The 27,955-nt window shown below is 43.7% G+C and overlaps 1 protein-coding gene across 3 annotated transcripts; it reads right to left on the bottom strand.

Moving 5' to 3' along the window:
• Window positions 1–618: 618 nt before the first annotated feature.
• On the bottom strand, window positions 619–27,955 carry LOC139917979 (transducin-like enhancer protein 1). 3 transcript variants are annotated; one of them, XM_071907217.2, is made up of 20 exons: window positions 27,197–27,955; window positions 26,696–26,796; window positions 25,278–25,341; window positions 24,146–24,190; window positions 19,266–19,328; window positions 19,017–19,121; window positions 14,447–14,669; window positions 13,997–14,013; window positions 11,625–11,738; window positions 11,164–11,217; window positions 9,338–9,487; window positions 8,996–9,134; window positions 8,210–8,409; window positions 7,435–7,511; window positions 6,766–7,015; window positions 6,175–6,422; window positions 5,154–5,301; window positions 4,556–4,706; window positions 4,059–4,135; window positions 619–3,482 (listed from the first exon to the last, which is right to left on the bottom strand). In XM_071907217.2, the coding sequence occupies exons 1-20, from the start codon at window positions 27,218–27,220 to the stop codon at window positions 3,375–3,377; spliced, it is 2,358 nt and encodes a 785-aa protein (XP_071763318.1). In that variant the 5' UTR covers window positions 27,221–27,955; the 3' UTR covers window positions 619–3,374. The 3 variants fall into 3 exon arrangements, with proteins under 3 accessions (XP_071763318.1, XP_078141178.1, XP_071763333.1); XM_078285052.1 differs by having other exon boundaries at window positions 19,047–19,121; XM_071907232.2 differs by lacking the exons at window positions 9,338–9,487; window positions 11,164–11,217; window positions 13,997–14,013 and adding exons at window positions 12,394–12,412; window positions 13,478–13,501 and having other exon boundaries at window positions 8,210–8,403; window positions 14,500–14,666; window positions 19,098–19,112; window positions 27,197–27,232.

Here is a 27,955-nt window from a genome sequence, read left to right as displayed (position 1 = left end):
TACTAAGTGCATTTACTGAACATTAAACCTCTGCAAGGAAAGAGCAATTCTACAAAACATCTCAGAACAAGAGTCTGAGAATTATAGTTGAGGATTTGGTCTGCAGAGGGGTGATGGGTTATTTTGAGTAGCAAAAGCACTACAAAAATAATTCTTAGCAGATATATTGGATAACGAAAATTTCCATGTTTAAATCTTTACCCAGGGAAGGTTGATTCAACATGTGCTCTTTTTCAGCAATAGCCAGTGCAACCAGTATCCTCTACTGTCAGCCACTGAGCAGTTGTGAGATTCAGTTGAGTTAAGAACTGTAATTTTGCACGAGGAACGCTTAGACACTCTTCAATCACTTTACCCATCCAGGTGTTCCCAACCAGTCTGGGATTTGAACTAGTGGAACTTCTCTTCACCAGCCTGCTTCTCCAAGCTCTGAGCTACCACCGCAATTATTAATGCTGTTATAATTTTAGAAGTCACACCCTAATAAGTTCTTGTACCTTGTTCTTGTAAGGAAGTCACAAAGACCACTCCAGTTACAAAAAAAACATTTATTGTCTAGACATTTCAATCATTTTATATTAGCTAGCATTAAGACCATTTAGTGTTTTTCCTGGTTAGATGTTTCTTTTCCATGTAAAAGACGTACAAAAAACAGTTCTTGTTATTTCTAAAGCATGTACGGTAAGAAAAAAAACCCAAATATATACAATTTTTACAAACATTCAACAGACAGACAAAAAAAATAGATAAAAAAAAACTAACCACAAGGTCATGAAATCAACAAGTTTAACATGGCTGAAGCAGATCGACTTCCTCCTCAAGCTGAAACATTTGCACCCGACGCTACGCTCCTCTAGAAATAAAGGCCAATCTTGACAAGTAACTTAATCTTACATTTAGTCTTAAAAACTTTCAAAAGAAAAGTAAAAGAAAGTAAAGAAAATCTCTTTTTCAAATCAATTTAACTTGCTTGAAGAATATTAGTTGAGACAAGTGACAATATCCTAAAACAAGGCAATGCACTTTTTTAAGATAGTCATTTCTTTTGAGAATATGCTGGTAAAAGCCTTTCATTTATTCAAAGAAAAACAAGACTTTAAGACAATACAAGACTAAATTACTTGTCAAGATGCAGTCTTTTGAAGGGCAGAACTGGTTCCTGCTTGTGAAGCAACAGCCACCCAGCCAGTAAGACATCATGTGTATCAAAGAGTGATAAAAGGCAGGGTTGGGGTCAGTTCAGAACCTGTTACCTTAGTCAAATTCAAATCAGCAGAACTGAATTTCAAACAGTAAGTACAACTCCATTTAGATTTCAACTGAAGGGAACAGAAATTAAATTCAAAACCATTCAAATGGCTCATTACATCATGACAACCTCAAATGCTGAACATACTGTGGAGGAAAATGCAAACAAATGAATTGTTTTGAATTTCACAAGTGAATTGCAGTTACTCAAATTCAATTTAAATCTTGAATAAAATTCAAATTCATCTCATATTTTCTGAATTGAACTCAACCCTGGTTGTGTGTATGTTGTTGAGCAAAAGTACTGCAGTCTGTGGCTCAACAGCCTTTTCACAGCAGGGCCAATTGAGGATTACTGGACCTTTTCAAAATGTCAATAAGACCATATCAAAAGTTGTTAATCTGAAGAAATAGTCATCTGACCAATAATCAATATTGGCAACAGAATGCACAAGAATCACAGAAATGTTTTGGGGTGATATGTGGATTGAGTAAAGGCCAATGGAAACCAGAATAATGTGAGTACCTGACGACTCAGAGCGTTGCACAGGTAGGAACACGGAGGTTAGAAGACTGAAGGATCAACATAAAGGATTATGGCTTATGCTACTGCTCCCCTCTTCCCTCCTTCCTTCCAGATCTAGCGTTGTCTTAACATCTTGTCAAAATCCTGGAGTTCAAATACTCAAATTCAAAAGATACCACATTATAGGACCTCAAAACTAGTGAAAATTATGTGGGGAAAGAAGAGAGTAAGGAAATGAAGGAGTAAAAGAGGAGGGGGCGAGGGGGATACAGGATGGCAAGGAAAAAGGATGTATTCATATTATCTAAAAACTTTTCCTTTCAAGTTTCCCTCGATTGGTCTTAAAACCAGGAACATCAAGGAATGAAGGAGGTCAAAAAAAAACAAAAAAAACACAGAAGGTAAGGATAAAGGAGCAAAAAAGTGTCATGTTTTTCTGGACAGTCAGACTGAAGTGGAGCCTTTGTCCAGACATTCGACTACGCCATGTATGAGCTGCTGATCTGAAAGCTTATTTGGTTCGGTAAGCTAATTTTGCTCCAAAAGCAATGTACTTAAAATGTTTTTTGGTGGAATTTGAATGGGTAGAAATTGGGAAAATACGATCCATAGCGCTGTGTCTCATGATTGAGGATCAAACTAACCGATCACAGATGTCAACAACAGCATGATGCTAGACGCAAGTCAGAGTTTGGCCTTCAGTATGGTTTGAATCTGGTATGTTGAAATTGTCATGTAGCATGTTGATATTTTTTACGTACTGTGTGCATCTGCTAAACAGTAGGAGGGCTACTAACACTACAGTGTACGGTTAGTGTGGATAGTACTTACTGTTAGGACAGCGAATGTACTTAGCACTATTCAGACATAGTGTAGGCGTATCAAAACAGCAGGCTGAGGTCACAAGGTCAAAGTCAGGGTCAGAGTTGAGAGGTCAACAGGCTCTGAACATTCTGTGTCTGGAACTAAATAAAAACTAACATGTTTTGCATTCACTATCTCTACAGTTCTCATCATCCATGAATTCTCTCCCCCTCTCTCCATTAGTCCGTCTCATTAGATCTGTCCTTTATCGTCCAGCTCTTTTTCTCTTTCCATCTTCCATGTGTTTACATATTCGTCCCTGGGGTTCGTTCGTTCGTTCTAGGGTCTCTGCCCCTGGTCGTGTCACACACACACACACAATTGTGTGTATTTTAATATCTAATGTTCAAAACAACGTTCTTCAGAAGAGCTGGTCCCAGTTAAAACCATGGAGAGCCCCTTTGGTTCAGTCAACGTCTGGTCTCAATAACTGATCCCAGTGCAGTCGTTAGTAGAAAGCAGTAGAGAGAAATGCCCAAATGTCACAGTTTCTCTGCTTCCATTAACGTCCAGCTGCTCCCGGTAATTTCCAACTACTATTGGAGAAATTTCTACAGACGCATTGGATATGTGCATGTAAAATGTACCTCTCCTTTCCGTGTCTCCTTTGTAGATGTAACAGAAAAAGAAATGTACCATCAAAGTTACTCTTCTTTTTGATTTCTGGCCCCACAAGAACATTTCTGGAAACACATTGGGTGCGTGAAAAAAAAATCTGTCCTTTCTCTCCGCTTTATTAGTAGATGACCTCGTATACTGTGGCCTTCTTGTCCCCCGAACCAGTGACGATGTACTTGTCATCCACGGAGATGTCACAGCTCAGCACCGAGGACGATTCTTTAGACTGCGGAGGGAGAGAGAAATAAAGTAGGAAGACAAAAGTGGGGAGAAGGAGGGTGAGCAAGAGCAGGGGCAGAAAGAGTGCAAAAAGAAAGACAGATTAGTTAAAAGAGAGACTGAGATAAGTGCAAACCTACTACAACATATCACTGATATTACGAGTAGGACATACATAAAGGCTTTACAACCGTATATAAATACGATCGGCATTCTCATTCCACTCAACATTAATGAATAGTTGTTTGACCTGGTGAGATAGCTGCCATAAAGTGTTTGACAGTGTTGTCATGGAAGCAAGTACTGACTCAGTACATGAGACAGAGAGCTATGTGTTTCCGTGCTAAAAGCTTCCTTTCACTGCACATTCCAGTGGCAGCAGTGTTGAACTTTCCAGCTTTCTGAGAGTGTCGTGAATTATCTGCACACCAAATAATGCTCATTTTGATGACAGCATCATGACAATTATATGGCATTCAGCGTAAGTGAATTGAAGGATATTATCATTATACTGGAGCAGTCCTTTCTTTCAATTGTAATGCTATATTTGTATCTAATAAATGTACTGTACTGTTGTCCGTACCTGGAATATGCTGGCTCCATAGGGCGTTCTCCATGCGTTCAGTAGGTTGTCCTTCCCTGTGCTCACAAACCATTTACCTGGGGAGAGAAATGCACACACACACGCAATGAGAAACCCCGAGTCAAATCTAAGAGAATGCAAGCGGACAGCCAATGACCACAACAGGAAAGTGACATCAAAAGGATTATTTTAGTCATAAGCAGAAATGGTTAAACACTGAAATGTAATTGAATTTGTTTTATCTGTCTTTATTTGTCTAGAATAGACTTCATTTATGTCCATCAAACCGGCCATGATTCTAATTAGGTGAAACAATGACTGGATAAAAAGTGACCGACAATAATTAAGTCCCAGAAACTTAACAGCACATTTAAGTCGACTAATGCTGAAGAGAGGCGGCGTTTAGTAGACTGCAAAGCAAGTAATAGAAAGTGACAAGTAGACTAGAAAGAATGCGATAGAGAGACAGAGAGAGACGAAGGAAGCCAGTGTCTCACCGCAGTAGGCGAACTGCAGGGAGAGGACGCAGCTCTCATGGAGGTGAAGCTGGTACTTGTCGGGCTTGGTGACATGCAGGACCTCGACGTTGCTGCTCTCCATTCCCACAGCGAGCCACTCTCCTGTAGGACAGTAGCCCAGAGAGAAGATCTGGACAGAGGGGAGGAGAGGATATATTACTGGTGTGGTATCTGCAGTGGGCTAGTCGGCTGTCTGTTCAAATTTAACAAAGGGGAATTTTGTCCTCACAATTTCCCTTGAAAATTAGAGCCAAGAAGGGATGCATTTCCTAATTTCTCTTCACAGCAGTGTATGCCATCCCCCCTTCTCAAATCACCCTTTTGTCTTACTAGGGATGCTACATTTAATACAACTGCTCCAAAAATGTGGAATTTGGGATGCATAACTGTTTTCACTATGGGTCTGAAACCAACTGTTAAACTGATCGTTGTGTTTCATGGGTAGGATGAGAAAACTAGAAAATTAGTTCATACAGTTAACAGGAAACTAAAGAGTTAAGCTGCACCCAACAGTTTCAGAGTGCTGTGTCTTTGAAGTGTGTGTGTGTGCGTATATTGTGTTGATATGAGTGTGTACCTGTGATGTGAAGTCGTGCTGCTGGAGCTGCCGCCCCTCTCTCAGATCCCAGGAGCGGACGGTGTTATCCAGCCCTCCGGTCCACAGCTTGGTGCCGTCGTTGGAGATGTCGATACAGCTGGCTCCATCTGTGTGGCCCTGGAACTGCCTGCAGGACAGACACATACATACATTCTGTGTTAAAGAAAAAAAGTTAAACAAATACACACTGGGCATCAGGTTTCTCGGGCCGTTAGTATGCACTCTACGTACATGAGTTAATCCAAGCACGAGTTCAAATTTGCAAAAACAATTCAGTTTGTAGTGGTCATCCGAGTCATTAAATTCTGGTAAACTGTTGGCTGTGGCTACAAAGTTTGTCTGTTCTATCAAACCACTTTGGCAGGAAACTAACTATTATTCAGAGGCCCTATTCTAAAAATCTCTTTGGCCGTTGAAACAGTGAATGTGGTTTGTAATTGTTAGGATTTAGCAGCCACTGTTGCTAGTTTCTTGCCTTACTCTTACCTAACCACTGTCTGACTATCCATACTGCAATGCTCATCTTGGGTCATATGGTTACAGTTAAGGCTAACCATGCATTAACACTGCAAGTGACTTGAGAATCCAGTCACTGGAAGTACAGTCAAGTATGACCTGAGACATACCGGGCAATGTTGACAACAGCTGCCTTGTTTCTTTGTTTAGCAAGACAAAATGTACGCAGTTGAATTTCTGAGTGACATCACATTGCTCATCAGCAGCCACTTTCATACTAGCATTGCTCTTTATTCCACCAAGACCATTGATGTTCCAACTAGCAATCAGCAAGGCTAAATCAGCCAGGCTAGGCTGGCTAGGAAGGTTTCAGGGCATTCAATAGTGTGGGTGACAGGTTGGTTAGAGAAGCCACATAGTAGCCAGAGAGACCGTTCAGATTCACCTGACCCACATATTTATTTGGCACTGAAAAAGAGCACATATCCAGTGTTATATTTGTCACAGTAAAATCAAACCATGCATACAGCAGGTTCTCTCTTACCTAACCAGTGTCTGATTGTGTAAATCCCAGACTGCGATGTTTCCATCACTACAGCAAGAGAAGCAGACCTTGGAGTCTGGGCTAATGGCCAGAGCGTAGCATGCTGGCGCTGACGATGTTAACTCTGCCTTAATCCGTGGAGTGGGCGTGGCCAAGTCCCAGATTGACAGCGTGCTGGCCTCACCTCCCACGATCAGTGTCCGACCGTCGGGGAGGAGACGACAGGAGCGGATGTAGTTGTCCCGGTTCTGATGAGGGGGACACACAAAATTGACGTTCTTTCATATAGTACAGTATTATTGCACCTTTATATCAGTATATCTATAAGTGCAGTTAGTATTTGCTATGCCATGTGATTAACATGAGTGGTTACACAGACACAGTACTGCACAAGTATCTTACTATTGTCTTCGAAGGCATGCACCTTGACTGCAGAAATTCTAGTAACAATTCTGATAAACAGACACACAAACACATACACACACACCCCCACTCAGTAAAGAGACAAGCTGTGACTCAAGATTCATGTTCTCTGACACCTCGACATATCTTTTACCCAACACACAACCACCAACCCCATTCCCCGCTCACCAGACAGTCGAGCTGCGACACGGGGCTCTTGTTGCCCGGGTGACTGATGTCCCAAACCTTGACACAACCCTTCCCGCCTGTGTAAACGTGCCGGGTGGGGTTACTGATGGTGACAGCACACACCACCTCGCCGTGGTTCAGTGTGTTGATCTGACGGGCGTGGCGAGGGATCCCCGGCCCTACAAGAGCGTCTGGTGGGAAGGGCACCGGCTGCATCTGGCCGTCCGCCGCCACGTGGAAGGAGTAAGCTCTGATGATACAGAGGAGGAGGAAGAGGAGGAGAGGTTAAAGATGAGGAGGAAGATGGTGAGGAGATGAGAGAGAGGAGGAAAGAGGAGGAGAGAGGATACAGAAAGAGAAGGAATGTGTAGGTGAAGAGAGGTAAGGAAGAGAAGAGTAGGTGAAAAAAAAGAAAAAGGAGGAAGAGCAGATGAAATGGAGGGAGATGAGAGATGCAAAAGGGCAAGAATGAAGAGGAGAGTACAGACGAGAAGGAAATAAGGATCAGATTGGGGAAATTTGAGGTATAAATAGGATGAAGGAGAAGAAGGAAGAGAAAATAGTAGAAAGAAAAACATTTGCATGATTTTCTTTCCAGAGAAGAGCTATGACATCATATCAGTTCTCAAACACACACAGACATGCAAACACCCACGCACACACACTTACGGTTTGCCTCCGGGGATGCCTGTTAGACTGGGGGGCATTCCAGGGACTCGCATGTGAGGATGGGGGTCAAAACCAACCTGGAGGAGAGAACACAGACAAGTTATGAGCACAGTGAAAACACACACCTATGGGCTTTGGCAAAATGCACACAGGTCAATACCAACCTGTGGAATGAAATACAAACAGTCATGAGCACAGAGCAAATAGACACACTCAAGCACACACACCCTCTGAATGAAAAGTAGAGGAGCAAGTAAACATACACAGGCAGAACTGTCAGTACTTTCAACCCGCCCCCTCTCCACACATACTTGCAACTGGTGAGTACACAACCCAACTTGCTATCAAGTGTTGCCCAGATACACAGACACACAGTCTACTTAACCTATTTAAACAGTGTAATGAACACTATGCAAATAGAGCTAATAGAGTGATGAGGTCATTGACAGTAATGGACGACAGCATACACACTGTGCAAATATTCTCACACAGAAAAGCAAAACGCAGCTGTGCAATTATTGACACTTTCCAATACACAATATATGCAACTACTGGTCATATGTACAAAACAAACAAAAATAAAGTCTTACATAAAGTCATCTGCCCAGTGTTGATTCTTTGATATTTTGCGGGTGTTTCCTTTATTTTTGAGTGGGACTTGGACAGACAGACGGATACACACACACACACACACACACACACACGGATGTGAAAAGTCACTTTCCTGGTTAAACACACCAAAGCCCACAAGCTTAAGACACCCATTCCCACTCACCATGGGTGAGCGGCCGTACGCAGCCACAGCGGCAGCAGCAGCAGCACTCATCTGAGGTGACATGTTGTGTAGTCCAGCAGCATAGGCCGCAGCCCCGGCTGCACCTGCCAGCTCCCCATTCATCCCTGCTGCGTGGGGCAACATACCAAACGCACCCGGATACGGCCCGGGAACAGCCAGGGGCGTCCGCAGACCTGCAGCTGAGGAGCGGAGGGAAGGAGGGAAGAGGGAGGAGGAGAGACAGATAAACAGCTGATACAACTAATACAGCATTAAAGTATCTTTTTCAGGTTTTCAAGATCTGGGTCTTTGTGCATTAAATATCTTACAATTGGAACTCTGATGTCAGACCTGTTCTCCGCTTAAATCATGGTAAAGTCTTACTGACCTTAGCAGTGACCCTAGGTTAGGATTATTTATACACGCTGTGATTTCAAGCATGAGCAACAGAGATTAAATACCAAAACTATGAATGATGGCATTCAGACTTATCTTTGGCATCTTTGTTTCCCCACAATATAGGTGGGTCATGAAATGTTAATGATTCAGACTTGCAACAGGAGTTCTTTTGCAAACAAGCCAAAAGGCCTACATTGTTTATCCAAAGCTCTTCTAGCATAATTGCGATGTTGAATTTTCCTCAATAGGCTGGAGTGTTATGTAGACAGCACATCCAATCTGACTTCTGGCAAATTAACCTATTTCAAGATGAAATAAAACATAGTCCTAAGATAATGCACCCTATCACATCATTCATTTACAAATGGTAGATTCTACAAGACTTACTAGGTGGGTGTGGCATCTCCATGGAGGGAGGTTTTGATAGGCTGGGCCGGAGTCCAGGGGTGGAGCTGGGCCCAGGGGTGGAGTCACCTCTAGGAGTGGGTGTGCTCGACTTCAGCCCTGGAGTACCTGCCTTGTCTCGCTGTCATGGAAAGAGAGACTTTATCATCAGATTTATCATTTATCATCCATTTTTAAAGTAGGAAAAAAATAAATAAATAAACAAATAACTATGAGAGCTATAATCAATGGACATGAGTGGCTGTTGAATGGAATAAAATTGACTGACATCTATCAAAGTATTCATCCATTCAACTATATGTCCATCCAAGTATCCATCCATACCATTGCCATCTCTTTGGACTTGAGGGAGGAGGAGCTAGCTGATGATGCAGTGGAGGCCGGGCTGCAGGGGTCTTTCTTGAGGAGACGGGCCTTATCCAGGCCATTCTCTCTTGGGGAGGGAAGAGGTGTGCCACGAGGGGAGGCTGGGTCCTGGGAGGGGGGAGCAATTGTTCAATTGTTAATATTAACCTGAGAACAAAATTCCTGTACACAATAGACAAAAAGATTCTGCTCTTGGTTATTTTTTCTGGATATCAGTCTCATGGAGATTTGATTGTATGTTTTTTGCACTGATGCATGTTTTTCCATTTGAAATTCCCCACAAAATATTGTGATGCTTGTAATTTTAATTCATGCATTTTTTTTTTTTAAAAACATCCCATACCTTTAGAAACAGAAAGGATTGGGAACTTTACCACAACAATACCGCAATAAAGGCCAATCAAAGCACTTGTCAGGAATCAGATCGCAACTTTGTGACTTGGAATTTTCACCAATCTTCACACTTTTACAACACAAGTTAAGACAGGAAGTACTGGAAATCAACCAAGCCAAAAGCTGCTGCAAAAGCAAGCTTTTTGTTTGCAATAATTACAGACAGAGTAGAGTAGGCAGGTGCATACTCATGCAACAACTGGCAGCAAGTGGACCTGTCTGCATATCTGTCTATGTTTTGTACACCGTTTAGTGTTTTATGTATTTCATCACCTACACCTACCTACATCGCCTGCACACTGGGGTGATGAACTAGAGAGACTGTTTTCACCACTAGTTTGGTAACTTTAAGTCTAGCTTTTTAACCCGTTTTGCAGGGAATAACGTTTCACCTGGCCAGATGTGTTGTCTACAATTTGCTGCTGAAGACCCAGACAGTGTAAACGAGAAAGGACCTAGAACTGCTTTCTGTGTCATTGCACCAACTATTTACCCAGGGAATTTCCCCAAATATTGTCATTGTTGTTTCATCCAAGGGCTAATGAAAGTAATGCCTGTGAGCTTACTCATCAAGTAACACAGAGGTTACAAGCAGTATCTGCTGACACATTGAATATTATTCTTGGTGATTTTACCTATTGCACCCTGACAAAAACACTGAAGGACTTCCATCAGCATGTCACATGCCCAACCAGAGCACAGCAAGTGTCTGGACCAGTGTTTTGGCTCTGTCAGGAGAGCGTGCGAGTCTGTTCCCCTCCCCACTTTGGGCTCTGCTGAACACAGCTGTACACAGCTGTGTGCACCTAATACTGGTGGCCTGCTCTGCCCTAGGGAGGGGTAAAGGGGAGGCATGGTTTGATAATGTTTGGCAGTGATGGCGGTGGTGGTTGTGATGTTGATAATGATGACAATGATACTGTTTGCCTCTCAACTCTGCATCGATACTCTGTTGTTGTGCCTCTCAATGTAATGTTGTTTTTAACCCTTGCTGCAAAACCAATTGCCCACTGGGACAAATAAAGTTGAAACCTGAACTTAAGATAAGATAAGAGATAAGATAAGATTGCACTTTATTGATCCCCTGGGGCAAATCCAGGTACCACAGCAGCAATTGGCGGAACAATGCCAAGAAAGTCAAGTACAGGAAGGTTATAAAAGAAAAGAGGTAATAAAATAAAATAAAATAAAATAAAATAAAATGTAACGTACATAATATAAAACTGTAAGAGACCGTGCAAATAAATGCAAATAATAAATGCAGATTTGGATAAGTCCAAGGATATATTCCATTAGTACGTAATATCAGTGTGCAACATAGTCAAGCGTTTAAGTTATTAGTGCCTTGACTGGACAACAAAGCTTACATAAAGAACATCACCCACACTGACCTCATTTGAGACGTCCACCACTAAGTTATCGTCACTTTTCTCCCCGTCGCTATCCTGCAAAGGCAAAGGCAGACAACCAGTTAGCAGACAATAAAGTACATGTCATTTCAGTCCATTAGTTTTCTTTAACAGGCCCTTGTCCCAAATGTCCTTGTCTTTCAATTATCTCAAAAATGGACTGTTAAAAAAAAGGAACCTATGAAGGAATGTTAAGTGAAAGTTATACTAAAGCGAAATATCACTCTAAACACACCATGTCTCACCCTCTGTAAAAGGTAAATCTGTACATCTCAACACACCCCCAAAGACGCATGTGCAATGGAAGACTGCAAATAAACTCCTGCAAATCATAAATCATTTCTCTCACTTATGTGCTTGCGCTCTCTCTCACTCTCCCATATACACACACACACACACACACACACACACACACACACACAAGCAGTGGCACCATTTCTTACGTAGTGGCTAGAGTCCTTGTCATCCACTTTACGTTTCTTGGTGTCGTTGGGAAACTCTGGTCCATTGCGCCGCTTGTCTGAGTTCCTAAGACTGTCTGGCAGCAACGAGTTACTCTGGAGATGAGGAAGAAAGAGGAGGAGGAGAAGTAGAAGGACAGAAGAAGGTGAAATAGGAGAGAAGAGAGGAGGGAGATTGTAGGAAAAAAGAAAAGGAAAGTAGTAGTAAGGAAAGAAAACAGGGAAAAAGGACAAAAAAGAAAGGTTTTTAGGGGGAGCAACAATCTTTGGTCTACAGTTTAAGTAGAGCCTGTGTCACTTCATCATGTATGCATTCTGCATGAGCGTCCTACATTCTCTGATCCATCTACCACTTATTACAACAGCTACTCTGCTGATGTGTAGAGCAGGTTAGAAAAACAAACTCTTACTACCAAATAGGTTAATGGTGCACAGCAGCATGAATATAAGTAGCACAAACACTCAAACAGCAACCTCTTTTCTCACTTGACCACAGCCGCAGTCACAGCCGCACACCTCTGAGGTTGATGATTACATTGAGTGCCTCTCAAAATCTATCAGTGCTCCCTCTCCTGGCTCTGACAAGCTGTATTGGCTGCAGTGTGTGTGTGTGTGTGTGTGTGTGTGCACGCGCACACGGTGTGTAATTGACTGTGAAAGCTTGTGTGTATGAGCAAGCGTGTAACAGACTGTGTGTGTATTACTTGCACAACACACCGCTCCTGTGTCCCTGTGTGTCCCAGGACTCCACACACACAGTCTCTCTGTCACTCACACACATACACACACACACACACACACACACAGCAGCCCCCCTCTGGCCTCCTGACCAACGGATCCTATTGTTAATGGATTAAAGCTTCATGTTGAGTCCATTATAGTCTCAGCCTGTCAATGAAATGTGCATCCAACACACACACACACACACACACAGTGAGCGAGAGAGCGAGCGAGCGCTTGGGATTTGAGGGGGGAAAGGGTAAATGAAGGAGGAATAGCTAAGGGTAGAGGAGGAGGGGGGTGAGAAAAGGGGGAAGGGAGGGGATGAGATTAGATTAGAGGACAGAGAGGATGGAGGGAGGGTGTGAGAGTGTGGAGGAGAAGAAAGGGTGACAAGAGAGGAGGGAGGGGGGAGGAGGGGAAGGGGGGGTGAAAATCTGCATTCTGCCAAAGGCCCCTTCCTTCACGCCCTCCCCTCTACCTCCCTCCCTCCGTCTCTCTCTCTCCCCCTTATTGAAAGGTTTTAGTGAGCTGAGCACAGGAGCACTGACCCGCAAAACATAAGCAATTTCCCCCCTCCGTCCCACCTCTATTCGCTTTTAGCACGGTCTCTCTCACACACACACACACACACACACACAAGCTCAGTGTCATATGACTGCCCCCCACCCCCACCCTTTCCCAAGCCCTCCCCTCTCGGTGGCGGTGATATTAAACACAATGAGAGTCTTTAAGCGCGGGATCAGGGGCGGTGGGAGAGGGGAGGAGGATGGAGAGAGGAGGGGCTAATCTGCTCACTGAGGTGTTAAATAGGCACAACAATGCAGGCTAGGCCGGAGGAGAGGAGAGTGTGTGTGTGTGTGTGCGCGCGCGTGTGTGTGTGACCATGCTAAAAGGCTCATTTGGAGGAGAAAGGAAGCCTAACAGTTCAGAGCAGATCTAGGGCAGAACAAAACAACAGGCAGGCTAAACCTCTCCCCTAGAGCTCCTCATACACACAAAAACACACACACAGAATCACACACATACTTTGCAATAGACAGTCAAAAATATACACTGAAACCATGTGAATCAAGGCCATATGGTTGTGAAACAGAGATAACATAACATTAAACAGCTTATGTGCATTGGTGTGGTGCCTTTATGCATTAATAACATGGTAAGATGAACTTTATTGATCCCCGAGGGGAAACTGGGTCAGCAGAAGCAAAGAATAGGATAAAGACAGCAATACCATTAAAATGAAGAATGAGGCTGGAGGAGCCGCCTCAGCAACAGGTGCAGTTCACCTAGAATATCTACTAAATATAAATCAGAAATGAGCTTAACGGAACCGTTTTGGATCCCGCTTGCAAGTCTTGCTTTTCATCTAGTTTAGGAAAACTGTGTGGCGACTCTTTACATACTGCATGTTTTAGAACTCTTGTCATGTTTTTGTATCACTTGTGGTATACAGTGATCAATATTTCCTCCACGATTGGATCAATAAAATACTAGACGTGAGATAACTGATTGGTTGGACTAAGATGACCTTTTCTATATCACAGGCGGGAGTAACAAAGGCAAGAAATGAAACGGTTTGGTTTGGAAAAACAGGCGACATGGCTGCAGTCTTAGAAACAGAAAGTACTTACTGTGCCGGGCTCTCGCTCTATCGCCATTGGAAACACACACACAAGGTTGAGGGTGTAGGGTGGTCAGTCGAACAGGAGAGAACAAATTCACCATGTGAAGAAAAAAAACAAGTTATAATTCTGAAGCATTGTACATTTCTGTGTATCTGTTATAAACAACCCAAATATCACACAGTAAAACAGGTTGGGACCAGCCCAACCCATTCTAGTCCAATCACTTGCGAAAGTAGAAGCGATGACTTGGACATTGGTACAAGGGTGAACTGTATTTTTTTTATTAAGAGTTTTTCACCTCTCATCCAGACAAGCCAACTGAAGAATGGAACTTGCTGGTTCAACAAAGTCATCCAACATAGAAATCTCCTCCTCATTCATATTCCAGGAAGCACTCAGGAGATTCCCCCATTTATCTCGAGTGGCGCTGCTGTGCTGGCGGGTGCGTTTGCTCACCTCTCAGGTGCTCAGGTCCCGAGGGGTGGGGCTCTGGTCCGGCATGGTGGAGCTTCTTATCCCCACCATCTTTACCCAGCAGATGTGGGGGCATGGCACCAAGCGCTCCCGACAGAGCCAGGAGACCGGCTGAGCCACCCAGCTGAGAGGGGTGGAGGCCCGCGGGGTGGGGGGTGAGGGGCACGGGGGCGCCACCACCATGGGCATGGGATAGATGCTGCTGCTTTAATGGGTGGTATTGGATGGGACAGAGAGAGAGAGAGAGAGAGAGAGAGAGAGAGAGAGCGAGAGAGGTAAGAAAAGTTTCTGTACATATGTATGGCTTTCTGTAACTGTTAATTTGAATTCATACAAAGTTTACATGAATAAGATGACAACGTTCTGCCATTTTGCCACAAATTCTTTCTTTTCTACTTTCTCATGTAATATGCTGCACATTATATTTTCATTTACTTGTTTATTACTTCTTATTTATATCATATTATTATTCTCTGCTGTGTCGTATTACTTGCTGCTGCAACAATCCAATTTCCCCACAGGGATCATTAAAGTTTCATCTAATCTAATAAAAAAGTTACCCTTTTCCATATATAAATTATATTTGGGCAGCCAGCCTAGGTAAAGTAACAACTGCCATAGTAAATTTTTGTTTTATGTTTATTTTGGGTGCTGTGATGCACTATGCTTCAAACCTGGCATTTCTTGTTGATATAGTTTAAAAAAAGATTTAATGCTGTCAATTCTGTTAGTGAATTACAATGACCATAATTCATTACACTTATGACGGAGTGCATGATGCTGGCAAAGACCAAATATGTTACATTTGTATACCAGACTCATTAGCTTAGAGTTAACAGAGTAAGAGAGTTTTGTGCCTGAAGAAAGACGAGATACTGAGCTTGCTAAATGTAGCCAAAAAAATACTAAAATATAGCCTACTTAGATATATAGGCTACACACAATTTAAACTGCCAACCAGTGGGAAACACTGACAGCACAAGCTCCAGAGGTTGATTAGTTGGCTGCCTCTACCTGCACGAAAACTCAAGTGTCAGTCAATGAAACTGAGCCATCACTAGCCTAAATCAATACAGCTCTCCGGAGCCTAATCAATAAAGAGATATCTAGCTGGATTGAAGTCTTCAACAGATGGGCCAATTTCTTCTGTGTCTGGGTTTACACCAACTCAACAAGCTGCTGCAGTCTACAAGGCAGGGAACACCCCCCCCCCTACACACTGACACACACACACACACTGACACACACACACACACACGCACTCTCCTCCCTCTGGGGTCAAACACTGAACAATACTGACAGCTGGGATCACAGCCCAGAGCCCGAGGATGTGGTGGGAGAGGGGGAGGAGACGGGGGGGAGGAAAGGAGGAATGACGGAGGAGAGGGGGGAGAGGGAGGAGAGCCCCAGCTGCTGCCTGCACTGTTGGGTGTTGTGAGGCGGCTGAGGGAAGCTGAGGGAAGAGGGGTAGAGCAAAGGAGAGAGGAGGGTCAGAGAGAGAGAGAGAGAGAGAGGAAGGGAGAGAATGAGAGAGAGAGAGGAGGGGGAGAGAGAAAGAGAGAGAGAGAGAGAGAGAGAGATTTGGCTGGCAGCCCTGCTCTCTCTTTCACACCAAATCAGGCGCTCGTCTGAGCGTGAAATGCCTTTGTGTTCCAAAACATCATTATTGCCTCCTCAGACAGTAGCCGCGGGAATCCAAGCTCACTGATTCGCCGCGGGGAGGGGAGGAGGAAGGAGGGAGAGGAGAAGACAAGGGGGGCACAGGAGGCGACTTGGCAGGGGAGGGAGGAGTGCTGAAGGTCAAACCGACTTTTATCTCACCTAATTGACTAACCCACTCCCCCACCTTCCCAACCCCCCGCCTCCTCTTTTCTCCCCTCTCCATCCTTCATTCTCTGCCTTCTACCCTGATGAATGACAGCAAAACGACGCTATAGCTTTTTAGCCCCAGCCCCCCCGGCCTGCTTCCACACACACACACACACACACACACACACACACACACAATTTCCCCGGTTGGCTTGCCTGCCAAACGATCAAACATAAACACACACGTCACACTTGATCACACTAACATGCATACACAGGGTCTTGATAAACAAGGCATGCACACACACCCACACTTAACCATCCAACCCCCCGCCTGTTGTTTTCTGGGGATAACAGAAATGCATGCTCTGCTACACACATAGACACACAAAAACAGAAATGCACAAAAACAGACACACACACACGGACACACAAACAGGACCCCTGGTGGGAGTAAATGGAGGGGAAGTATTGGTGGAGGCAAGGGGAGCCTGGTTTGTCATGGGGTGTTAGTGTGAGCTGGTGTGTGTGTGTGTGCGCGCGCGTGCGTGCGTGCGTGTGTATGTGTGTGTGTGTGCATAGAGAGATAGGGGCAACACGCTTCATTACACTCATTTAACTCACAAACGGGGTGAATGACAGGCTGGCGTGGGAGACGGGAGGAGAGGGGAAGAGGGGAGTGTAGGGGCAACGCCGCGACCCCCCCTTTTACAAACACTGGAATCCTGCAATTAAGACTCAAACAGCAACTGCCAAATCCACCTCTCCCCCCATCAGACACACAAACACACACACACAGGCCCCATCAGTCCACGCCAACTAACAAGCCCACCTCACTTCTCACTAAACTCCCCTCCCAGCCCACACCCCACCCTTTGCCCAGCTATGTACCTCCCCCAAATTCCCCTAAAACTCAACCCCCTAGCCTCGCCTCCCCGCCAGTCAAGCTCCTATGGCTCCTATAAAGCTCAGTATTCTTAACAACCTCCCATCCCACCCTAAAAGTAACCCCCAACTCTCTCTGCTTAGCTAAACGTCACCACAAAGCCGCTAGCAAAAGCTTCTCTTTGTACTTCTTTTCGGCCTCGCCACGCCAAGCCCTCTTAAACTCCAGTCCTGACAGCAGTCACTCCCCTTCTTCCATCACAGGCTGACGACATCTTTTCAAGAAATACCTCATGTCACTCACCCCCAATGAATCATATCGCCTCTTCCCTACTCACTTGCTCTGAAAAAGATCCCTTCCATCTCTGTCCTTAGCTTTTATTTTATTTCCTTTCCTAGCACAGGAATATTGTCAGGGCTCTGTGGCTCTGACCCTTGACCGCCTCTCTATTAGTTTGATGATCTAAGAGTTGTGTATTCTTTGCTGTACTCCCTTTAAGTCACTCTGGATAACAGTGTCAGCTAAATGCCTAAAATGTAAAATCAAAATGTAAACCATTTAACGGTTAATACTTGTGCAGATGTATGACTTATAAGACAATTTCCATAGCCAGGCATTGCTCAGATTCAGTACTTAATTTTAAATCAAAGCAGTGATTCCAAGGTTTCAAGTGATATCCAATAAATCAACAGATGTGTCATATTTCCTTAGCAGGCTAATGTGGATTAAAACATCTCAGTTCGTTATGGTGATGTGATGGACAATAAGGACATTGTAACACTGTTTTCAACTCTGCAGGAACAAAGTATGTGAATGCCACTGGTCTATGATTCAGTTTAAAAAAATCTTTCTACTTTCTTGTTTTCTATTGACAATATGGGTACAATTTTCTGCAAAACCTTACAAAGTTCAAAGCAACAGTGGCAGGTAACACAAACATTTGCTCAAGAGGCTCTCAGTGTCGATGGTCTTTATAGAATTTTATTTTACCTGTGTTACACTTAGTGAACATCCTAATCAAATCATCATTAAGCTCCACTTGGTTAAGCAAGTTTCTGTCTTCCAAAGACATCCGCAGCACACTGGTGGTGTGTTTTGACCTTTACCCCCCTTTTCTCACCCAGCCCAAACTCCTCTTTCTCTTCTTTCCCTCCCTCTCATCTTTCTGGCCAGACAGACTGCCAGTTTAAAAACCCAATACTTTCCGTTCTCTCAGAGAGAACGTCGCGCCAGACTCCATTTAAAAATTTATGTTGCATGTTGTACGTATAATTTGCTGTTAACAAGATTTGCTGATAACCAAATTATTCATACCTCATAGAACATCAAGAGCTTTTACATATCACTCGGAGCCACTGGAAAATTTGGTGTACAAGTGTTTCAGCAAGCAGTCGTATTTTAAAAAAATCTCAACTTTCTAGCCCCAGTGAATGCCATTCTCTTTTATATGCTACACCAAGCTCCATTCAAGAATCTGGCAGTTTAGTTACCTTACCTATCAGCAAAAGTACATATTTTAAGAACTTTTATGAATGATTAGCAGCTTTTGGAAAATTCAGCATACATCTAATCCACCAAGTGCCACTTTATTCCAATAAATCGCAACTTTTACAATTAGTTTGCAGTGCGCACTACCACCCCAAGACTGAGGGAATAGCCAGTGAACCAACTATAAAAGCAGAGATTTTATTGAAATCAAGTGCTGCTTGGTGAATCACTGGCATGATGCAGGTATCACTTGCTGATAAAGAAACATTCAATTGTTACACAATTGCCGTATGGGCCGACCCCCTACGAAAACACACAGACATGCAGAGACAGACGGCGGAATTAAAGAGGAAGTAGAGGAATACACACTGTAGGTGGAAGACCTGGTAGTCCACGTACCCCGATGACAGCATTTAGCTCTGCCATGGTCACCTGCTTGGCCCGCTCCACAGCTTGGACCACCTGCTGCTGATGCTGCAACACACACATAAATACTGTGTTGTTCAAGACCAGGAGTGTCAGACTGAGTTATTAGCAGAGCTAGCAGGGACAACTGAACGTAACAAACAGTCTGTAGCTAAAAAACACACACACACACACACACATACACACACATACCTCCTGAGAAAGGAAGGGGATGACTTGTGCACAGATGGTGTTTAGTCTCTTGGCAATCTCAGTCTGAGGGAGGAAGAGACAGAGAGAGACAGAGAGAGACTTAATTGTTAATACCATAATTATAGTAATTTAGAAAAGACAGCTGTTCAGTAACATCAATCAGGTAGTACATGTGCACACACAGACAAACACACACTACAAACTGCCACCTCCACAGCAGGCCAACAAACACATATACACACACACACACACACAAACACCCATCCGCTTCCCTCGACACACACACATTCAGTATATGCCATATGCACCAACACCAACACACACACACACACAGTATGAGATTCTGTATGAGATTCTCCATTCTAATTATCAGTATGAGATCAAGTTTCCCTCTTGCCTGCTCTGTTTCTTTTTGTCTCTCCCTATCCTCTCTACTCTTGTCCCTCTTCCCATCAGCACTTCGCCATAATCTCATCAGCTACTAACTTCATTTGCTCCCCCCCTTCTAGTATCCATGCCAACACATCCGCCTGCCCCCCAACCCCCGGAGGTGGCTACAATTGGCTGAAACCAGATACCCCCACAGTGGCATCAAATCAGATAAGGAGGCTCATATTACATATCATCCAATCAAATTGATACGAAGAAGGCCGGGGTGAAGAGGGAATTGGAGGAGCCATGAAACGTAGTAATGGCTCATCAGACACACACACACATGCCACATAAATAGATACACACACACGCACGCAAGTCTATTTTCCAGGATCTAAAAAGCTTCACAGGGCTATCTTTTGTGGTTATGTGAAAACCTTTTACCAAAGTTTAACTGAAGTTTGGCATTTTTCATGTTTTAACTTCAGTTCACTGAAAGGATTATGCGTTGAGAAATTCTAAGACCCTTGGGCTTATAAACTCTTTCAAAACTCAGTGGATAAACCCAAAAAGGCATGGCCATCAAGCTAAAAAAGGAGCGGTTTTTCTTAAGGTGCGATAAGTACGATTTTTACTGTCCCATTGCACAAAATGGCCATAATATATCTGTGGGGTTTTTTATAAGGTTGTTGAGCAATACCAGTGACTCAAAGATTTGTTTCTGGCTTTTAAAACTCTTAGAGAGGACGAAAATAATCTTAGATTCCTTAATGCCCTTCTAAGTTCCTGAAAAGCTGACATTTTGGAGGTACCCTGTTTGTTTTTTCTGTAACAAGATTGCTCCCATTAGGCCTTACACACACACACACACACACACACACACACACACCTATCAGCTCACCAAGCAATACTACACCCAAATGACCCAGCCACAGTTCAGCCAATTAAATACTTGGATGAGCCAATTAAGTACTAGTCTATCCAGAATAATTCCAGAACTAAACTATAAACTACTTTACCCAGAATACACCTGGGGGGAATCAAACAAGAAACTACTTTATCCACAACTGGTTTGTTGTGGATCAAGAAGTTTCCACCAGGAGGGATCTAAAAGAATTATCTTCCCCAGAGTATACGCAGAGGAAAGTAAATAAGGAACTACATTTCCCAGAATACACATTGAGTTGAGTAAATATGGAATGACTTTACCCAGAATACACTTAAGAAGAAATAAATAATGAACTACGGAACCTAATATATTCCTCTTTATCCAGAATCAAAGAGAATATATAAAGAGAATCAACAGGGGTTGCGAGCCTTCAGAACATTTGTAGTTCTGTTTGTAGGTTATTGCATGACTGCACGTGTCAGTGTCCATGACATGTAACTTGTCATTTCTAATACGGATTTGATAATGTGAAAAGCTTACAATGCACATTTCCATATCTGGCCACACTCCTCTACATATGCTCTTTAATCTGTATACCCAATAATGTGAAGAGCTAGCAATGCACAATTGCACATCTGCTCTACATCGCTACATGGCAAGTGGAAACAGACCACTGTGGTCAATTTTTAGCTGTGTAAAGGTAGCACATTTTTACCCTTCGACTGTCGTTTGCCGTCACTGAAGTTGGTTAGTCTGATGTGTGTGTGTTGTGTGTGTTCATCTGTGTTCAACTGCCTCGGCTGGGGGATGCATACATCAAGTTGTGCCTATGTCTATATTATATTGCATTGCCATGTATTAGTGTTATTATCAGTATGCCTCAATGGTGTCACGATGCATGTGCATTGACATCTGATGTACACATATCACTGTAGACTATTTGCAAACAATGCAATGGGGCTTCTGAACTTCAACAAGGAAGTACTTTCAGCTGGCCCTGTACAGTACTGAACCCAGAACAGCTCATGAGTTGCTAGTTTCCACATATGTAACTCAACCTCGTAATGGCCGACCTAGGCCACGGCACGGCTAGACAGAGCTAAATAAAGAGCTACTTTAGACAGAATACACCTGCCCTACCATTAGCATACAACATTCTCAGAAGTCTGAGTTGTAAGCCTATAATTAGCCTTGTATAGAAGCTCACTGATTAGAGCGTCTGAGAATAGTCTCACCAACTACTATGGGGTCAGCTCAGCTAATCTGACTAAGCTAGGTAACGAAGCTAACAAGGATCAAACAAACAGGGTTAAAGCCACAAATCCCTGAAGTTGTGCTCCCTAAGTGAGGCATCATTACAGATTGTGACTTAAAAACCTTCAGACTAAACAGAACTAAGATAGCTAGCTCACAAGAATAGGATAACAGCGTTTGCACGAGCGAAAGCTTTGTGAGCTAAAAAGGCTAAATCAATCGCGTTTACAGTGGTTAAATTTGGTAACAGGGTGACCCACAATAGTTGTGGGCTAAACTGAGCTGTTGCCTACTTTGACAGTTTCTTAAGCTAATGCTGGATTTATTCAGGCACGGAAGAATCAATTTTGTAGTCTAAAGAATTAAAAAATAATAATAAATAAATATCTGATTTCATGTAGATTCTACCCATTTTAAAAATTAAGATCTTGCCTATATACATAAAGTGTATTTTTTTTTTAATATTTTTAGCACCGCAACAGCAGGGGCTTTATGGATAGTATTGTCGGTTGGTTGCTCTGTTCACCACTTTATGGGTCACCTGGCCCGCAGGGAGTTAGATTGCAGACTCTCAAGCTTGAGACCCGAGTTTGATTCTCAGCAGAGACGCTTCCACAAAATGAAATGTCACGGGGCTGTTAGACTCTTAGCCTTGTTTACTGACTATGGGTCCCAGCACTAAAGAACTAATTCTTCATTTCAATTCCAGGCTGAAAACATTGGAGAATCCTTGCTACAGCGCACATTCCACATAATAATATTCATATTTGAGAGACTGACTGTACAAATATTAAGGATGCAGAGAGAAGATGCAAGTGTACACACACAATGTGCTAACGGAGGACAGGCATCCCATTACACATACAGTATAATTGGAGCATTATTGCCACAACACACACACTCACAACTTCACCCCCCCCCCCCAAAAAACCTCCAGCAGGAGGTGGGTTGTTAGTCTGTGTCCCCTGTACCCCCCGCCCACAGAAGCTTGTTGCTCTGACAACTGCAGCCCCAAGCTAATGACCTCCCCTGGAGCTTTAGTGTGTGTGTGTCTGTGTGTGTATGTGTGTGTAGACAATAGGCAGAGATGCATCTCCCTCACAATGAAAGAACAGTAGCTTCACATAGACATAAAATGAAAGAGAAGCAAAGAAAAAACTAAAGAGGGTGGGAAAAAGGAAGAAAGGAGTGTAGTGCAAGCAACTAGGGATCCCATAATTGTAAATGCAGAGTAAGGAAAAGGAAAAGGAGAGAACTTAAAGAGTATAGAAAATAGAATAACACAAGGATAGGAAAGGCAGAACATGAGAAAAAAAAGAGCTAATGAGATGGAGAGTGAGAGTGAGAGAGAGAGAGAGAGAGAGAGAGAGAGAGAGAGAGAGAGAGAGAGAGAGAGAGAAGCATCCCCACTCCTCAGTGAAGCAGCCAGGCCAATCCACCTCCAATTTCCTCTGGTCTGACCGGTCGATAGCTGTGGTAATTACTGGTAAACGCTCTGAGCCCTGCACCTCTCCTGTGGGGAAATGTGTGTGTGTTTGGGTGTGTGAGAAAGAGAGCGTTTGCCCCCCTCATCCATGTGTGTGTACATACTTAATTATGCGAGTATGTTTGCCTTTCAGTGTGTCTGTATACGTACCCATGTGTGAACATGTTTGACTTTGTGTGTGTGTGTGTCTGTACACATTACTGTGTGGAACTGTCCTTGTCTTGATGTGTGTGCATGCATGTGTACATCACTATGTGTAAGTGCCCTTGCCTTTCTGTATGTGTGTGCACATTACTATGTATAAGTGTCCTTGCTTTTCTGTATGTGTGTGTGTGTGCGGACTTGTGAGTCTGCCTGACCTGTGTGTGTGTGTGTGTGTGTGTGTGTGTACACGCGCCTCCCTGCCTGTAAAGGGGAGCTCTCCTGTCTCTCTTCCTCTCCGTTTCCTCGATAAAGGGCCTCACTGTGATCGATTCCTCTGCCCTCCCCGGCCCTGCCCCTCTAATGTAATAAAGCAGGCCGCTCCCCTAGACAGCACCAATCAATCTACAGAGCCATTCATCCTGCCTCTGGGCTCAGCCGGCCGGCCCTAACTGGGGAAATGGAGACAGAGCCCCATCGATCACGGATAAACACACAAACACACATGCACGCACACACACAGGCGTACAGTAAAAACACACACAAATGGATGAACGCACAAATGCATTTGAGCACACACAAGGACACATCAACAGGCACACACGCCAAATACATCAAAACCTTGACATGAGAGAGAGAGAAACACAAGACAGACAGAAAGAGACAGACAGACATAAAGGCAGAGACAAGCAGACAGAGAAGGAAGTAGACGATAGGCAGACAGATACCAATCCATACCTGTTTGTGCATTTCGATGTTGAGGCCATAAGACATCTCATAGTACTGAGGAGAACAGAAAGTTGGATGGTTAGATCTGGGAGAGTATATCTAAAAGCCATGACACACAAGTCTTTTTCTACACTCTAATAATGATTTACAGTGCTTTTTTCTATTTTAATTTTAAACCTCTGCAGGAGTGTCACCACCAATCCATGACCCACGCTGCATCGCCTGGTTTCTGTTACAGTGTCTTACCACCATGATATATGAAGCAATGTAGATGGATAGTTTTGCAAACAATCAGTGGAAGGGCATTTTGGAAGGGCTTTTTTTTTTTTCTCAGACTACTGAGAAGGACTTTGGATTCACACAAAGCCTCTTCTGACCTTAATTTGTTTTAGGTAAAATGGCTTGGCAGTGTAAGGTTACTAATCAAGTTGAAAATACCTCTCTAATTGTGTGGCCATTCTGTGGGCATATTGGCTGCTTGTGACTGAGTGTAGCTGTGTGCGTGCATGCATGCATGCATATCTAATACATTGGCTTCTGCAAAGGTATGCGAGTAAAACGTGTTTCAAGAGCTTTCTATGATTCAATTAACGATTGAGGACAGGGTTTTTTTTTTGTTCAGAAGCAAGAGTTAAACGTAGAAACTCATTAATCAGTGCCTCACAGGAAAGGTTCCACCTAATGAAACGTTTGGTCCAGTGAAATACCAATGTCTAGCTTAATCAAGATATAAAACTGTCGGCACGCAAACTTCAAAAGTCCTCACACTGTCTAATCTGCCACTCTTATCATCTCCATTTGCAGGTCCAAATATGGAAATTCAAACAATTGCACACAATCAGAAGAGATTTTCTTCTTGCTGTATATTTTTGTTCATTATGCCCGTTCAGTTCTTTCAGGTAATAATACGATACTTGATTGATCCCCGTAGGGAAATTTTCCACTTGCCACCCTCCAGGGAGATCAAAGAACATGGTGAGCTCCAGCACCAGGGAGCTGGTAGGGAATCAGCCAGTCTTCTTCGAGGACACTTCAGCAGGGCGGATGCTTACCTACACAGGGCTTGAACCCCACTAGGCCACCCTGCCGCCCAGATGTGTCATGTTGGGATAATGAATTCTGAGTGTGACTTGGATCTCACCATGACATAGTGTCGCTGCATCTCAGTCTTCTCACTGGCCAGCTTCTCACACTCCAGCTTGAGACTGAAAAACACACAACAATACAGAATTTATTTTTAGAGCAACTTGAATTTTTCAGTCCAAATTGAGCAAATTCAGCCTTGTCCTTGGACGTAAGCCCATTGGTGCATACAAGCGCTGCTGTCAGAGAGTCACGAGAAGCACACCCGCAAACCATTTCGGGTTCAAAACTGTAGTTTAGGAAACACTGATTTGCAGTTCTTACAGCCTAAAAACATTAACTATTGGATGATATTTACATATTTATTTCCATAAATGAAGTTTAAAAAATGATGTGGCTCTTACAATATCATCAGTGGCATGAAAACGTAATTGAATAGTGAATTTATTATAGCTGTCTTGACCTCAATTTACAAAAGAGAATCATTGCTGATCAATGAAATGGTTGGCATTTGATAAATTGATAAAAAAGATATGTGATGGTTTGGAGCCAAACCTTTCAAATATAACAGTCTGTGTCCACAGTATCTGTAAAAACTCAGGATAAACAGCGGGGAGCAAGTAATTTGTTCTTTCTACAACTGTTTTCCTAAAACTAACAATTAACAATGGGAATGCATACAAAATGGTACTAAAGGGGATGCATTCCCCTCTCATCCCCCCTCACACTGCTCGCTAATTATAGCACCCCCAAAACACAAAGCCAACCCCAGAGTAGGGCACGATATCAAACTTGTTCACAATAGACTTAAAGTGAAAGGGAGAAGCTTCTTCCTGTTCACTCATGATAACGACCGGTCATAACCGCTGTCTGCTCATGATAACTACTTCTCTGTTGGCTGTACGTCGTTTGTTTGGTTTAACCCCGTTGAGTATGAGGAATCCATCTCGTGCATGTTCCCAAGACAGGGCTAAGCATCGTGACTAAAATGACAGGCAAAGCTGTGTGTGTGTGTATGTGCGTGTATCTGAGTCAGGATGTAAAACAAAACAGTCTGTTGTCTGTAGGTCAGGGGCTTTCACCTGTTAACCGCCCTCCAAACTCCAAAAATAAGTAAAACCACACAGAAGCACACAATTGCACACATACTCAGGCACTTTCTCTCCCTACACACAACCACACACACACAGGGAAAATAAGGAGTGATTTATAAAACCCTGAGCCCACACGCCACCCTCTGGCTCTAACCCATCACCACGACTTAGACCTACCGCAGTGTCAGCGCTAACACTGATGTCTGGGTCTGCTGTGTGTGTGCGCCTAATCCAGGTTATGGTTTAGTTTGGGGTTTTGTGAGTTATTGTACAAGAATTATTATGGTAAGGGGGAGGGTTGGGGGTAAATGACAATGAGAAAATTTGGTGCCCATAAAGATAGCGTGTGTGTGTGTGATGTGTGTGTGTTTGTATTATCCACCTGTGGTACTGTGCCTGGAGAAACTGGAACTCCTCCTTGATGCGGTCCAGCGACTCTGGGATGGTGAACTTGAAGGGCTGGCCTGGGGCCTGGTGGGGCGTCTGACACACACACACACACACACACACACACACACACACACGCACACACACACACAGGATTAGCAACATCAACATCATACTGCCTTATTATGTAGCTTGCAATGCATCTTATCTTCTCAGTTACTCGAGGCTTACATGTAATGTCAGCAACTTTTAATTATTAGTCATTATTGAACAAACAACGCGGGCCAAGAGCATCATCAGTCCCACTCCGCTGCTAAGAGCACTTGCACAGCCCAATTATCAAGAGAGCGCATGATATGAGCATGTAATTAGGCTGAAGGCTGTTACAACTAAAACAACAAGAAGCGCCGGTCAAACAAAGAGGCTTGGCCCGGGCCGAGGACAGCCGCCATACTGACCAGGTGAACAGCAGTTAGGGAGGAGGGAAGAGTCTTACCGGGTGTCGCCCCTGGGGAAACATCGTTATCTCCGAGAGGATGCGCCCGTTTCCTGCTTAAAACCCCGTTTCACGGGATCAAAATAGGGCACCGGGGGTTGGTGGATGCTCTAGATCATGGAAACGAATCCATCCGCCGTTATTTGGTCGTTGTTATGAGACCAACGGTCGTTATTTTCAAACAAAACCGACCGCCCCGCCGCTCCCTCCGAGTTCACCAACCGATTAATGTGAATCCCTGCTCTTCTCTCTCCGTTTCTTTCACTTGCTCGCTCTCCTCGCTCCAGCGAGCGTACGGCCGTAAATCAACCGGAAAAACACGGGAAACGGGTCATTAGCTGGAGGCAGAGGGGGGGAGGTAGAAACCAGGTGAGAATGAAAGACCGGAGCCACCTCAATCACTCCCGTGTTTATGTTTTGTGTAGGATCCGCTGTATTCCGAATAGGTAGAGACGACCAAACAAACAAACAAGAAAAACTCAAGTCACCAGACCCAAACGCAGACACTCGGACAGCCGCAACGCGGTCGGCTCATAGTCAAAGAATTACAAACAAATCCACACAAGTTAATTGCTGTGAAGAGTTCCCACTTGACTCGCCGTGGTCGCTTGGCGGTTGAATACTCAACAAAAAAAGAAATACTTGCTTCCCCGCTGATGCACACGAGTTTTGAGACAGATCGCGGTCCAAACAGGTTTCATAAAAGAGGAGAGATGTTGTTAGTTTTGATAACAACAACTCCCACCACGACGGCAACAG

Source organism: Centroberyx gerrardi, chromosome 8 (assembly GCF_048128805.1).
Source record: "Centroberyx gerrardi isolate f3 chromosome 8, fCenGer3.hap1.cur.20231027, whole genome shotgun sequence".
NCBI lineage: Eukaryota > Metazoa > Chordata > Actinopteri > Beryciformes > Berycidae > Centroberyx > Centroberyx gerrardi.
This window is presented reverse-complemented; position numbering and strand designations above follow the sequence as displayed.